This window comes from Eptatretus burgeri, chromosome 13 (genome assembly GCF_056783735.1).
Source record: "Eptatretus burgeri isolate ZD-2024b chromosome 13, Ebu_testis_v1, whole genome shotgun sequence".
Classification (NCBI taxonomy): Eukaryota; Metazoa; Chordata; class Myxini; order Myxiniformes; family Myxinidae; genus Eptatretus; species Eptatretus burgeri.
This window is the reverse complement of record NC_140973.1, coordinates 15,557,322-15,573,549: the sequence shown is the minus strand read 5'-3', so window position 1 is coordinate 15,573,549 and position 16,228 is coordinate 15,557,322. Positions and strand designations below refer to the sequence as shown.

The 16,228-nt window shown below is 42.6% G+C and overlaps 1 protein-coding gene across 3 annotated transcripts; it reads right to left on the bottom strand.

Annotated features, from left to right (window-relative positions):
• Positions 1-128: 128 nt before the first annotated feature.
• LOC147013915 (ras and Rab interactor 2-like) lies at positions 129-15,908 on the bottom strand. Of its 3 annotated transcripts, none has more exons than XM_085851270.1 (13): positions 15,762-15,908; positions 13,911-13,975; positions 9,710-9,801; positions 9,389-9,575; positions 8,904-9,027; positions 8,489-8,561; positions 8,298-8,389; positions 6,454-6,819; positions 5,849-6,160; positions 3,924-4,208; positions 3,006-3,128; positions 2,725-2,894; positions 129-596 (listed from the first exon to the last, which is right to left on the bottom strand). In XM_085851270.1, exons 2-13 carry the CDS (start codon positions 13,944-13,946, stop codon positions 216-218), a joined length of 2,241 nt encoding a protein of 746 aa, XP_085707396.1. In that variant the 5' UTR covers positions 13,947-13,975; positions 15,762-15,908; the 3' UTR covers positions 129-215. The 3 variants fall into 3 exon arrangements, with proteins under 3 accessions (XP_085707396.1, XP_085707397.1, XP_085707398.1); XM_085851271.1 differs by having other exon boundaries at positions 6,535-6,819; XM_085851272.1 differs by lacking the exons at positions 5,849-6,160; positions 6,454-6,819.
• Positions 15,909-16,228: the final 320 nt, after the last annotated feature.

The following is a 16,228-nucleotide window of genomic DNA, read 5'->3' as shown; positions in this document are numbered from 1 at the left end:
ACAAGTATGACTTGTGGCTTTACATAGTGGTAGCTAGTTTGCCTTGTCGTTGGTCTCTTGATGTGATCATCAGAACAGTTTGGAATTGTACACTGCTTGGGTGCATTGTCACCACTCACACAGTTTCACATTGCTCTCATTGTTCAGTCGTGAAAAAAAATCAATGGCCTTCATAAATGGGGTTATTCCAGGATCTATTTTCATCTGCTAGTTCATTAAAATTCAGTCATTTGTTCGCTTGGAGAACTTTCTGTTTCTTGATTGTCCTCCCTTGCATCTGTGACATCATTTGAAGGAGGAATTTCAAGACTGTTTGGCCTCGGGCACATCAGTAGGACATTTTGGCGAAACAATAATCGGTGAGGCTGTCTGTTATTCATTTCCTCGATGTTCATGATCGTGTCTGTCGGTCTTAACAGTTGCAGATTTCCTGCTGCCGTGATGATGTAGAGCCCATATGTGCTGGCCACCGAACTCGAAAGACGCATGCGCTGTGCGCACTCTTGGCTTACTTCTAACACTGACATGCTTGCACCTGCTTCGATCATCTGGACGGGGGATGCTGGATCAGAACCACAGGTCACGAGCAGAAAAGCCTAGAAGGGTGTACGAGAGAAAACAAAATTGGAAAGGATGGTTATTCCTTGTCTTAATTTGCATTCTGGAATGCACTTGATCGGTTGTAATTTAATCCAGATTAGACTCTACAAAGGAATGCCTGACCACAACTCAAATGTGAGAACACAAGCAATGTTATGCTGCTGTTTCTCAGCCTACGGCACATGCCTTCCATGTCAATTACACAAAAGATTGAGACTATAATCAGGTAAGAGGTGTGTGTGTGTGTGTGTGTGTGTGTGTGTGTGTGTGTGTGTGTGTGTGTGTGTGTGTGTGTGTGTGTGTGTGTGTGTGTGTGTGTGTGTGTGTGTGTGTGTGTGTGTGTGTGTGTGTTTTCCGTTCGTCCGTGTCCAGGCCATAACTTATTTTTTTTTCAATTTTGAGCTTTTGTCATCAAATTTTCAGCAAATGTACATTGGAATATGGAGAAAATAAAAATAACTGGGTCATAATATCTAATGGCAAACACCTTGAGTAAAAATACACATTATTTGCCCATCCACAGCTGCACAGCATGAGACGGCCGGCTTCTTGTTTTTACCTCTGCCACCGAAGGTGAAGGAGGTTATGTTTTCACCCCCTTTCTGTCTGTGTACAGGATATCTCAAAATGTTGTGGACAGGTTGGGTGTGTGACAAGGACGAACTGATTAGATTTTGGTGAAGATCCGAATCCGGATCCGGATCCGGATCTGACTACTAGAATTTTTTTTAAAGATCCTTCACCATTGCTAGCGATGGCCAAAAATGATATATAGCACGATATCTCAAAAAGTTGTGCACGAATTCGGACGAAACTTGGTGGACATGTTGGGTGTGTCGCAAGGACAAATTGATTCGATTTTGTGAAGATACGAATCTGGATCTGGATACGATAATTATTTAATTTTTAAAGTATTTCTTCACCATTGAGAGATAGGGCTAAAAAGGATATAGTACTATATAGCATGATATTTCAAAAATGTAATGGGCCCGATATGTTCTCATGGAGCAGGTGGAGGTATGCGCTCTACCGAGTGCACTTCTAGTTTTTTATATCATCCCTTCCGTGCTTGTTTCTTGATCTATCATTGAGTTTCAGTGTGTTCGTCCATGTCAAATACTTTTTTTAAAACCTTTTGAGCTTTTGTCATCAAATTTTTGATGAGCCTTTATTTTGATAATATGGAGAAGAATAATAATAATTTAGCTGTTGTTTTCATCAAGTTAAGTTCAAGGACAATGTGGGTGCGGAAAGGCTTTGCATTTTGAGATGCTCTCCAGTTGTATGGTAATTGATTTGCATAGAAAATGATCATAAAACTACACTACCATCACACCAGACTGGAGAACAGAAAATTAAATGAAAGACCTGCTTACAATAAAGTTTACTTGAACTTGCGACCATCAGTGACTACTTGAAGACGCAGGTTATTCGGCTTAATCACGTTTCACCTTAATTGATCCCCGAGCATTGTAGAGATATACTAGGTGAAGGAGAAACCAGCTTGGTTTCTCCTTAACCCAGTATGTAGTATATATAATAATATAAAGCAGCTTGCTTACTTAAGCTTTTGCAATCCATTATAGAATTGACAAAATAAAACTGTACTCATCATCTGTATAAGTGAAAAATGATAACTGTGCTCAAAAGTGTCATGACATTTTCCCATGAACATATAAATTCATCAACGAGGGGGAAAAACAACAGAGAAATTGTGGAGAAAACATGTTGGACGTTCAACAAGAGGTTATAATGGCATTCTTTTCTTCTTTTTTTTGTCAATAATAATTGGCACGAAAATACTTAAATGTTAAAAAAAAATGTATTATTTTCATGTTCTTATTTATACGTTGACGTGCCTTGGACTATTGTGGTTCGTTCGTAGAACCTCTTTAAACGCACAGCATAGCTGCATTGATAACGTTATTTGGACAAGACTAAACTACTCAAAGTTAAAACACTCCTAAGTTGGTATCAAGTGGAAAAACTTAAATTTCAGCTTCGTACCGTATCGTCGAATGTATAAATAGACACAAACAAAACTGGTAAACAGTTGGATTTCCAAAATATTGAGAAGTTAGCAGTCAGGGCAGGAGGCTTAACTTGACTGCACCACGGACTTACCCGCTGAGGCTTCTTGTTGTGTACCGTCAACTGACGGGACAACTGACGCTGGTATGCCTGCCATTTCCGGAGGTTGCACTTTTCGCTCTGCCTGAACGTCTTTGCATCTTTTTCTTGCAGGTTGTGTAGAAGTTGAAACGCACCGTGAACACTTGTCAGATAGTATGCACCTGTTGGGCAAGGAGAGCGAGTGCTTGGGTAGCCAGAATACTTTTTTCATAACAAGGTGTTTGGAGGGGTTTTACTACTTCTTGTTAGATAGTGTGAGTGTATAGCCTTACCTTCTCCAGACCATAGTTTTTCATTTAAAAGGTGAAGTGTGTACTTGACCTCGGCTTCCAGGCGTGGGGTGTAGTAATGCGCCAGCACGTGCATGAGCACGGGGAGAAATTCATCCGCTCCAGCTGCACACACATGCACGGATTCATGTAAATAAGATGAAAACAGCAGTAAGTCTTGGATATCTTGATAATGTAGAACTACTATAAGGCTTGTATGTAGTTTGTGTTTGTTGCATCACTCCTAACATTTAAAAAATATATATTGTATTTCCTATACAATGAAATGTAAATTCATCTGTTTGCCTGTGTGTGGGAGTAGGGGGGGGGCTTAAAAAAAATTCTTTACCTCTGCCACCGAAGGTGGAGGTTTTTTTTTCACCACTTTGTTTGTTTGTACGCAGGATATCTCAAAAAGTTGTGGACGGATTCAGACGAAACTTAGTGGACATGTTGGGTGTGTCACAAGGAAGAATTGATTCAGTTTTGGTAAATATCCTAATCCTGATCCGATCATTTTCTTTTTTTAAGTGATTCTTCACCATTGAGAGATCGGGCTGAACTAATATATAGCACGATATCTCAAAAAGTTGTCGACGGATTCTGATGAAACTTGGTGGACGGGTTGTGGGTGTGCCCACGACAAATTGATTCGATTTTGGTGAAGATCCGAATCCGGATCTGGATATGAGAATTATTTAATTTCTAAAGTGATTCCTCACCATTGAGACATGGGGCCAAAAATGGTATATAGCATGATATTTCAAAAATATATTGGGCCCGATATGTTGTCGTTGATCAGATATTACGTGACGGACGTATGCACTCCACCGAGTGCCCTTCTAGTTTATTCTTTACTGTTGCAATTAAGAGTTGAAAGAAAAGCACTGATGCCATCTTGCAGAAAGTAGCATAACAAACCTTGTGGATTGTCGATGCTCTTGTAAATGGCCTTGCACATTTTCAATAATTTATACACCTTCCTGGAAGGTGCAGAGGCCTCCTGCATAACATGCAGGTATTTCTCGATCTTGCCGAGTATGACGCCCGTTGGTTTCATATCCATGCTTTTGTCGCAGGTCACTTTGCAGTTTCTGACCATGATGGTAGCAGACTCCTTGTTTTCTTCCATCACCAGTGCATCAATCAGCGATTTATGCAGTCGTTTCAAAATGCATGATTCGAGAGAGTCCTCCAGCATTTCATCTGTTGAGATAAAAGAATAGTCGTTCTCAAAAATGCAGTGATAGTATATTAAAGAGAAACTCAACATGTTGGATTAGGAAGTGACATAATTTGTTGATTGTGATCCTTGCATGTACATAGTGAGTGCTGTAGTTGTTTCTACAAAAAGCTTTTTGATTGGTGTGGCTTGTACGCTTAAATAACGCATTTTATTAAGAGAGTTTGACTGCATAAATACAAGTGTAAAACTAGAAGCAGCTATCAGAGATTGCAGACCCTCGCCAGGACGTTTATATGGTTTTATAGTACAGTACGTATTTTATAGACATTCACATTCTAATTGTACATACTTTATAGAGGTACTCCATTGAGAAAAAAAGATAACATGTACTACCGACTACCGCTAGGTGGCATTTGTGGTCTACGACAGCATTTTTTTTTGTTTTTGATCCCGCCGCAGGGGACGGGGCCAAAAATGATACTGCTCTTGTACCATGGTGCCATGTAATGATCATAAGTACCAAGTTTGAATTTCTGCACAACCTTTTAGGATATAGTGTGACGGATGGACATACGGAGCAGATTGCAATATCCCCCCCCCCCTCGTTTTTGGGGGTTTTTTCAACAAGCATAGGGATAAATATTGAGTTTCGTTGCCAAGTTATGACCGCCACACCTTCCTTTTAATCATTTTTCACTGAATGATCAATACAACGATTTAATGGCACAGGGGTTTTGTCCATTAAAATGGTTATTTAACACTTGGGATCGCAACAACTTGTCCGATCAATAAACATGAAAGGGCTTTATAAAGGCCACTCCATATTCATTAATGCCTGGTGTTGGCTTAATGGTAATAGGGTGGTGGGCTTTGGGATCTTAGGATCCTGAGTTCAAATCCCACTCGGCTGTTGAATTAATACCAGGTGGGGTTGACTCTGCCTGTCATCCTTCCGAGGTCGGCAAAATGAGTGCCAGCTTGCTGGTATCCTGTGTCGGAGTGGCGACCCGTCCAGGATTGTACCCAATAGCCAAGGAGACTGCTTTGGCAGCACCAACGCTCCGCACAGAGTATGGTCCCGATGAATGGATGGATATATTCATTGCTTTGCCATGGACTGCGTCCTTTGTGTTTGGAGTTAGCTGTACGCAAAAAGGTACCAAAGAAATCCGATTCCTTTGCTTCCAAATATCACAAATGTGTTCATCTTGACCACTATCTGGTCCAACAGAAATATTCTAAAACTGCCACGTATGCTGAACTACTGTAATAGTAGCATGGAAGGCGCAGCATAGCACTTTACCAACTTAAGACAGTGGAATAGACAAGGTTTGTATTGATGTGAGGGTCAGTTTCTAATATCCATAATCATAGGAAACCACATTCCCACATTTCCAGTAAAGGATTAATGTAACTTTTTGTACAAAATTCAAGAACTCCTGCCGCATCGTCCACTCGAACAAATGCGCTCTGTGCTTACAGGTATGTTTACCGTCTTCAAAACCATGAGGGTTCTCAATGCTGTTGACATTGAAAATGTGCTTCACATTAATTATTGTGACCCGATGAAAAAGTTCAAAAATCACGGCACTACCAAAGTGGTGGTGCAAATATTGTAATGGTGGTCAGGTGCTGATGAGGTGTGCATCCATTCACGTACCAATGCAGTCGCTTGAAATGACAGACTCGATAGGTGGTGTGAGCTCGTTTGATTGCACAAGGAAGATCTTTAGCTGATTCATTAATTGTCGAACAGTCAACAGAAGCTCCTCTCCCGTTCCTGTCCAGCCCTCAAGGCCTCCTTCCATCTGTTTGATGTACTCGGACACTATACAACCAAAGTGCGAGCTTTCGTTGGTAGAAAGTTTTCGTATACGGTTTTTGAAAAGATTCTTCTTTGTGAGAAGAGGAAAGAAGAATCTTAGCTTTGGGATTCTGGCCCAGGTCTGAGACTTTTCGTTCATCGAGTTACCTGCATGATATGGGGTCAAACAGAAGTAAAGTGATTTTAGGTGGGAGAGACTTTGATTCGGTGTCATTAGTGGTAAGGACATTGACATAATGATCTGGCTTACTAAGGATATTTAAGGCAAAGGACAATCCTCCTGCATTGGCCTGCAGGTGGTGCCAGTTTGACAAACAAAAGAGCAATAAAAGTCTTAATATTTTCTTAACAGGTAATTGACTTTCATTTATTTATGGACATTTCCAATTCAGACTGAGTATCCCCCCCCCCCCCGCACCCCCCCAAAAAAATACACCAACCTAGGTAATAATCCTCTGAGACATCTGATGCTTTGCGTGTGGTCTCGGAATTGTGAATGCACCTTGGAAGTGGATCGTCACCTTTTTCCCAGTATTCTTCATCATCAGATTTTGGCAACTCTTCATTTGCTATGCCTTGAGGTCTGATTGGTGATGCTACATCTTCACCCGTTCTTGGAGAAGTTTCTGTTTCGTTGTCATCGAGGCTGATACCCGAGTCCCTTGCATTAATTTTTCTCAGGTCGCTGAGAAAGGTGAGCTTTGAAAGGCAAACTGGTTGTTCAAAACTCCCCACAGCATCCATGGAATTGCAAGCCTGCTCATCGCTTGCGGGCTCCACGGTGTTCATCGATGAGCTCCAGAACTCTGCACGACAAGTCGAGCGACGATGAAACTGCTTACTTTACGACACGACAGGACAGTACAGGTCTTCTTGGCAGACCTTCCCCATACAAAAACAAAAATGAAATGCCAAATCTAGGATGGCAACACGAAAGTTAGCTGAAAACAATTTTGGCGATATATCAGAGGTTGTGTCGCATGTTATAAGAATGTTGATTATCAAGTATTGTGTATACAATGTGCAGGCGAGGAATGGGTGTTGGCAAAGTTGGTATTTACTTTTGTTCATGCACTTTTAAGTTTTAACATGTTTTCCAGTCTGGCAGGATCGCTTACAGGTATGCACACTCACATTTGAGGTGCGTCACCTGGTTCGAATGTTGACCTAGCTAAGAACACTTACCCTGGTGTTTCACATGCAGGGCAAGGCATCCATGTGTGCTGGATGTTAAGCCAGAGGGTCTGTCTACCAGGACTGGCCGTTGGTGGACGTTAAAGAAACCATGGTGTCTTTCGTGAAAAGTAGGCGAGTTGTTGTCGGGACTCTGAACAAATTCCAAATTCCCTCCCCAAACCACCTTGATTTGAATGTCAGGTATGGCCACTCGATTTGTGAAAGACTTGAGCGAAAAATTTCCCCCAGCCAACCCCACAAGAAGATGGGAATCATTAAGGCCATTTCATTGAAAGTGGGACCAGTATCGAAGTTTTTCGTAATAATTTACCTTCGCCACCGAAGGTGGATGGAGATTATGTTTCTACCTGTATGTTTGTCTGGCTGTGAGCACAATATCTCAAAACGTTTTGGAGGGATTCGGATGAAACTTGATGAACAGGTGGGTGTGGATGGGGGCAAAACGTTATACAGCACGATATCTCAAAAAGTTGCGGACGGATTAAGCCAAAACTTGGTGGACGAATTGGGTAGGTGACAAGAAGATGCTCATTAGATTTTGGTTTAGGTCCGGACACAGATCCAACATATTGGTGGGTTACAAAACGTAAACTGTTCAGCCTGGTTGGGGGCATGTGTTCCACCGAGATTTTGAGCTCCTGATGTGAATCTCCCAATCTTCCTTGCAGAAACAACACTGTACTTTTGCGTGACCGACAAGGAAATGCGTGGACAATGGAGAAACATGGCATGTGTCCGTGCTTCTCAGATAACGAGCCAAGGGTGCAGATGTGAGTTTTCACTGCCAAGCCATTGTTGCAGGTGGAAGTTTCAAACAGACAAACGCAAGATTTATGCCTTCGCTTCCAAAATGTGCAACGCAAAGTAAGTACATTTTGATGAACTTTTAACCTTCAGTTGTTAGTGTTGAAAGAATTTGGATTCCATTTTATTGATTTTTTTTTTTTTTCATGAATCGTATGAATGTTTTCCGGAAGATTTTCATCATATTAGATTAATAATCATTTAACATCTATGTATGACGGAGCTCTTTTTGTTTCCTTTCCTTTACCAAAGTGAGATGGTGACGCGTCCTTGTATGTGGTACCTGTTTCTTTCTGTGCAATATCTTCCAGCTGCTGTTCGTCCGTGGCTTTCTGGATGGCATGAGGCAGCCGTAAGCGAATGGGCAAAATGTCCCTGCGACGAGAACGAATCGAGTCGACACATCAAAAATGGAATAAGTAAAAGTACTTCGACGGGTAAACATTGTGCACATTAAGAGTTGTTTTAACGTACTTGCTGAGGGTGTAGAATGTAAGAAGCTGAAACATGTCAGGAAAAGCCAAGGCTGAACCTTCCAATGAAAATGCTGGGGGGTGGTGGGAAAAAAAAATTCCTTGATTGTACAGGACTGCTCATTCTTCTTGTTATTACAGTGAGAGTTAAATGTCATTCCAACACAAACACACACAGGCTCATGGGAAAGCTGCATGAAACAGGAGAGGTAATTGGAAAACACACAGAAAACACAAATAAAAGTCGGTGGACAAATAAATAGGCAGGTGGGAAGACAAGTCAGCAAATGAAAAGTTTTCACAAAGTCAGACGTGGAAAAATAGAGGGAGAGAGAAGAGAAAAAACAACAAAATTCGGTGAATATTCGTTCTTTATACGACGAAGTGCGTTAAACAAATCATATGAATCTACTCACTGGAGTTAACTTCGACAACAGGAAAGTCTTGAACATTTGGGAAACCGTTTTTGTCAGGCAGGGACACTGAAAGGACTTTGACCGATGTCTGGTCCTCACGTATCTTTCGAAAGATCATGAATACCTGCAGAGGACGTGTTACAAATGGATTTTCAATCGTGATCATGGGATTGAGGGATTGTTATTCGGGATACCATGAAATTACAATGCAGTTAATTATGAACATGGTCGACTGTGCTTCTTTTGTAAAGTTTACAAAAGAACTAAATGTGGAAGAAAACAAAACATAAAAACATCCCACTGTGTCCTTTGCGAAGAGTCGGCGAGCTATCATCGCTCCCTGAACAAATTACAAACTCCTGTCCGAACCAGTAACAGCAACGTAGCCACAACCTACAGCTCTCAACTTTTGAAGACAAAGCTATCTTTGGACAAAAGTGGGTAGAGAAGGATAGATTACGAGAAGAGAAGAAGCATTCACCAACCCCAGATGGTTGCCTGCTGAGGGTTTTCTGCATTGAAGAGCTTTGTGGTCCGAGGATGAACCACACCTTATGGGTCTTTCCGAGTTGATCCATCAATGACAGATGAGGAACTTTCCAGTGAAGAACTTTTTCGCGAGGAGGACACTCGGGTGCAACGCTGGTCGAGCAAACAGGGATATCTCGCCAACTGAATGAAGCACGACACAGAGTTACTGATCCCACAGGTGTCCGTTTTCTTAAAATACGTTGAGCATTCTCCTAAGTGCAGATGTGTAAGTTTAAAAAAATGTTATGCAGTAAAAAAAAAAACTTGAATCAAACCTCGTTGATTCCATTTTTTCAAATTCTTCAAAAGTTGGCTCTTGAACCTCCAGCTTGAGGTTGTCTAGCTGCTCTGTGTAGTAATGCACAAGCTGGAACAAAGGAAAGTGATGTTTATGAATAAAAACTTCATCCTGTAAGGTTGGAGCATTAAAATCGAAATCAAACCACAGCGAAGTCGATGGCGTGCCGTCGCAAATCCCCACGATTCCCACCTAAGGCAAGGTTTAAAAGTTCCACCAGGAATGACCCAAATATATATTTTTTTTAGTCCGGTCAGTCTTTTGGAACTGCCGCTACCTGTCGCATGGTCGGGTTGTCGGCGACTAAACCAACACCCCTCGATCGGCTTTGCTGGTGGGGAAGGTGACTGTGACACCCTGCCAGGACAAAAAACAACACCTGACAAAGGGCAGATGAGCTCTCTTTGGGAGCCAACAGCCATCCAGTACAGAGATGGTGTCTCCTTAAAAATAAAAACACCCAGTGGGGGTAGGAAAAAATTTTTTTTTTCTGCCTGGCCTCGTTACCCCCTCCTGTACAGTCGGCCTGTGAAGAGGTTTCCTTGTTTCAGGACTCGGTGAAGGTTTTGCTAGTTTTTACTCTTCTTCTTTTTCTTTGTGGCCCTTTACAAATAGTGGCTTTCACCCTTGTTTAGGGCGAACTTCAATAAATAATTTTTTTTTTAAATCAAATATTGAGTTAATTTTTGTTTTGACCCCTGGAACCCCAAATCTCCACCCCCCTGGGTCTGGAAGAAGGGGTCAAATCCAACGATAACAGTTGCATATTTCATGCGTATCCAAATGTTGATTGCATATGCCAAGTTTTGTTTAAAAACGTGCCCATAATTGTGTTTTTTTTCTGCATTTTACCCAGGGGGGCAGGGCCAAAAATGACGCTGCTCGTGCACCTATAAGAGCAACACCCTTCTCCCCCCTCCAGATTGACAAACCCTCGGTTAGGGCAGGAATTTGGAATTTTGGCCAGATGTGCCGGCCACAGCCCATCTACTCCAAGAAAAGTACACCATGGGATCTTTCGCATCCATGAACTACTGCTGGCAGACGGGATGCCCAGTTTAACGTCCATCCGAGCAACGGCACATCCATTGATGAATCGCCCAGCCTGTGAGACGCCAGAATGACTGTTTGTAGCTGGATCGAGATTCATACCCAGGCTGCACAGCTCAGAGGTGAGTGTGTGTACCTCTAGTGGAAGCTATCCTGCCAGCAGTGCCAGATTTAGGATTGTGGAGGCCCATGGACAGTTTAGGACTGCAGAGGCCCCTGCCTGCCTGGGCAGTGATTGGCCAGTCTTCTTTAGACAATAGTTCTCACTCCCCCCCCCTCCCCCACTTACTACAATTTGGGCTTCTGAGCAGAACAACGTTTCATCATTTAGAACACAAATCTGCATCATCCAACAATTTTATTGAGTAGTTTAGAATATATGCCTGCTGATACAGAAGTAACATACAAACTGAACAAGAGCATCACAGACAACTGAGATAAGAACACGACCCTTTTTAGCTCACCTGGTTGCAGTGTACGTGCGACTACAGTTTACATGACAGTATACCACACTGTCAATCAAGTAAAAGACCAGGCATTTTACGAACCTTGCGATTAGCAGAGTGATTGATGAGCTCGTCAAAGTCTACCTCATGCAAAATGGCATTCTATACTCATTAATGCGAGACAGTTGAGCCGGTCCTCTGTCGTGGATGTGCGAAGCCTGTTCTTGGTGTGGTTCATTTTTGAAAATGAATGTTCAGTGCTGCAGTTGGTGACCATCGGCCCGAGATACATACTACGTGCTATTTCTGCATTAGGAAATGCATCCTTAAACACGCTAATAAATTGTCAACTTGTCCAGGAGCTGTTTTAGAATGTATGCCGATATCATTGTCGTCTTCATCTTTGAACGTTTTTGAGAATTCAGTGAACTGAATTCAGGCTCAAACCCAGGGCATTGATCCAGACAGTCTTTGTCGTTGTTTTGACGAGTTCCATCGCTGCGCTCTGGATCGCTTCAAGACTGACTGGTTCAGTTATCCCGAGAAACTAAAATCGAGAACAGGTTAGCTCACAAGCAGAAAGCCGCTGTGCCAGAGAGCTGAGCATTTCATCAACAACCGGTACTTGACTCTCAGCACGAAACTTCTGTGAAGGACAGAGTTCTGCTTCAGGTGTGAGACCGTAATCTAGTGGCTCGACACTCGTGAGCTTGCACGCTTTCTGTCGGCTCAGATTTCTCCGCTCCCTACCGCTCCTACTCATTGAAACACTCACGTTTTAACTCGATGTAATGATTGGAGCATCCGCTCTGAGTCTGAGAAGTCTCGCGATTCGAACCAGACTCTGACCGAGTCGAACCAAAGACGATCATAGGTTGGCAGCCATTGCACAAGCTTGTTGGACCTAATGGTTGAACCAGGCCTTAAATGGGGGTCCAGTCTGCCGGTATTAGTTGGGGGATGTTAAAGATCCCATCGTGTCCTTTGCGAACAGTAGGTGAGATATCACCGCACCCTGAACAACTTACAAATTCCTACCCGAACCAGCAGAGGTCATTCCATCAGCAGCACAGCCACATTCTCAGGCAATGATGCTACCCCACAGCTTTGTGCTGCATACCAACAAAGAATTTTTTTTTAACTATTTTAAAGCCATCTACATATTATGTATTGCAAGTGACGCTGAGTAGGATTGAAAAATCAAAACAAGGGATGAATACAAGAGAAAATAAGGAGTGGCGGGGAGGATTGGGGGTAAGATGGTGGACATTTTTAATCACCTAGCTGTTGTGCTGCTGCGGTAAAATGTAAATATTGATGTCATCGTTGTGCAAAGAACAAAGCACAAAACTTCTATTCAGCATGTCCTTATCTTATTTGGGGAGGAAGAATCTGCATCTTATTGTTGTGCAACGTGTGAAGCTGATTTATTGGCCATAAACATGTCGAGTCAATAAAAACTGGACCTTGTGAAAATAAACATAAACAACCAGGTTTAAAGCATTAAAGCCATCTTAGCTCATAACTACCAAGAAAAAAAAACATGAATTCACCTTCTTTTGAAATGTCGAAAACCCTATTGCATTTTTGTGGGAGAAGTGTTTTGCAAGTTTTACTGTCTTCTCCCCCTCACCCCACTCCCAATGGTGGTATGTTGTGGAAAGCTATAATCTCGGCAGATCATCAGATTTTATTCACAAGAACACTAATGTTTCCATGGCTAAGAACTAAGCCGAGACAGGCTACCACCCAATCGCAGAACGTGTAAATGTGCAGCCGAGGCAGGCGAGAGACCTGAACCCACCACCAGTCAGGGAAATACAAGATGTGTTTACAAACTCCAGCACCCAGCCACTTAGATATTAGGCTGTAAAAGTTGAAAGTTTGTTAGCATTTACTTGGTTATCAGTTAAAATACCAATGCTCTCAGGTCATAAAGTCTTTCCTTTTTTTTTTTTTAAGACTGTTGCCAATGTCAAGTTAAGTCTCCGAAGGTTTAACATGAATTACTCCGAAGGCCAGCCTGGTGTTGGCTTTGTGGTTAGGGTGGTTGGCTTGGGATCCCAGGGTCCTGAGTTCAATCCCCGTTGGCTGCTGAATTAACACCAGTTGAGTTGACTCAGCCTGTCATTGTTCTGAGGTCGGCAACATGAGTACCAGCTTACTGGTAATGGGGGGCACAGCTGCGTTACCAGAAAATGATGCAGTGAGCAGCCACAGGCTACATATGAATAAACAAACAAAAACGATGCCGTGCATAGCACAATAATTGCGAAATACATCAAACAAATTTGCCCTTTAAAAATACTTGCTCGTTGGATTCAATGACCAAATTTGCAAATCCTCTTCAAATTTCACTTGAATCCGATGAAAATTGAAGATTTTAGAAAGTACACCCAAGTTGTTGACCTTTTGACCTCAATCGGCATCTTGCTTATGACCAACTCCACCATTTCATGAAGTTTCATGAAGATTGGTTTAAAAACGAAGATTTCATCAAGTGTCATGAGGATAGGTGATTGACAAACAAACAGACAGACAGACAGACAGGATAACAAATGCAACCAACCAATATACTAGAAAAATCTTTGATTTTCACAACTAACAAAATACCCTGCACAGCCTGATGAAGGAGCAACCCATGACAAATTGGTGATTGAGTAAATCATCGCTTCTCAGTACCTGATCAAAGTGTCCGTGATGTTGTTGCGAAGTCATGATGTGAATCTTCCAGGTTGTCTTTGTTGCTGCCAAACAAAAACAATTACAAACTACACTCGCAATGATGGATCAAACCATGCTTGCGGAAACCATGACACTCCCGATAAATGCTTTGTTGAAACCTATTTGACCAACTCTTGTTGGTATATCGTTAAATATTGTTAACATTTGTTCTTGTGATCCTGAAACAGCTCATCATTTTGCAGCTCATCGCTGCCAATCGTGCAACACTTGAAGACCCCGATAAAAGCAACCGATCATCCGAGTCACAGCTTGAACTGGGTCCAAGAAGTCACATCGGTCGCAGGAAGCCGATCATCAAATGTCATCTCTGGTAATGGAGGGAAAATATGTTTGGTGTACGTTTCATCTGTTCTGCCGAGAAGATTTGACCGAGGAGGCTGGAACATCTGAAGATGCTTTTCCTGAAGTTCCGTTTGATTCCATGAAGTTTCGATGGAAAATTAAATAATTCTGCCCATCATGGCATTGTCTTGATTTGGAGGGCATACAATTGGGATGATCCCAGGAAGATAATGACCACATAAGCAGGATGCATGCTTGCTTCATGTACGAAACCCGTGGCAATTTTGTTTCTTTTTCAGGAGCGATTGAGGCGGCGGTCTGTTGCCTATACACCGCCTCCAAATCAAGGGATGCATCAGAAGAAGGTGTTGCACGCTTGGAACAAGATTGCCCTGAGAGCGGGTACTCTGCTATGGTATTAATGATCATGAAGTTAATAACATGACTCATACCACCACCCTGGCTGCTCCCGGAGGAAGCTTGTGGTTCTAGTTAAAAAAAAAATCAGCAGGACGTTGATTGAGGAATGCTAACTGCCGTGGGAAACAAGGAGACGGTGACGTTCGTCTTTTGCAAAAAAATAATAATGACAAGCCGGTAGGTGACATGGGTGGTCGCTATATAATTGCATACTAGTCGTACAATTTTTGATGGATCAGGCTGAATTTTTTTGACAAACGGGTTGATTATAGTGCGCATAAAAGCACGTCAGGCGATTTTTGATTTTCGAAAAAATTATATTTTTCAGATTTTTTTCAAAAATTTCAAAGTCCCGTTGCCAGGCAACGGTGGCGTCCATAGCAACGGTGCTCAAAAGCATACAACTATATCCTGGTATGAACCTACCAGTCAAGTTTCATCAAAATCGGTTGACTCCTCCGGCCTCCAGAGCTGTCCATTACAAACAAACAGACAGATGGAAAACCTGAGAATATGGGTAGTCTAGCGACCACCCAATTAAAAAAAAAAGAGCTTCTGCTCCGACGAAGGGTCAACGTCCGAAACGTCAACTAGTTTCGCACGGCGGTCAGCATACCTCAATCAACGTCCTATTGATTCCATCCATTTTTTTCTACCTGTCTGCAGGTGTTCATTCTACTCTCCACCAGATCGACACGAGCAAGACCAGTTCTTCGTTCTCCGTCTCTCTGATGTACGACACACTTCGCAAGCAAGGGTTATTTTGGGAGGTTTGCCATTGCCTTCCCTGCAGTAGATTGGAGCAGGAAGTTGTTCAAGGTACCGGCGGTAGCTCGCCCACTCTTCACGAAGGACACCGTGGGGTCTTTAACCCATACCAACCGATACCTGCCGACGGGACGCCCAGGTTAACGTCCATCCAAGGGATGGTGCACGCACTGCTGAACCACCCTGCCTGTGAGTAAGACTTAGAGATCCTCCACGAGGATCTAAAAATCATTTCATAAAACTGGACCAAAAACGACAACGACAGGACCAGAGGCAGGTAAACACAGAGGCAGGTGAAATACAAAACGACATTGTTACCTGTAACGTATAGCCTGAAGAACTCTTGCAGTTGAACACACCTGTTCCACGTGTCGCGATCCGCACAGGTATGTACAAAACACCTGCGAGTGGCTGCGTTTTATAATGTCATCAACAGAACCCAGATTTTCACACCTCGCATTTGCATCACACGCCCCGCCCTGCAGATTCCCACAAAAAGTCTGGGGAACGCCGAAGGTGTGCAATGAGCTCAGGTATCACAGGTATTAAAGAACAAGGTAATCTGAGACTTTCAAAACAGATGTAATGCGCGGCGTTCTGGGAGCGAGACTGTGGAATCATGTTTTCTTTGAGTGAACCGGAATTAGTCTCGAATTAGTAAACAACCATTTCAGGGCAAAGCATGTTGTGACGTCATTATGAAGTTTTTTTTTGGTTGATTCATCATCTCTGAGCTATCCTGAATCAGAATCAGCCGGGTGCCAGACTCGCATCCTTGAGGAATT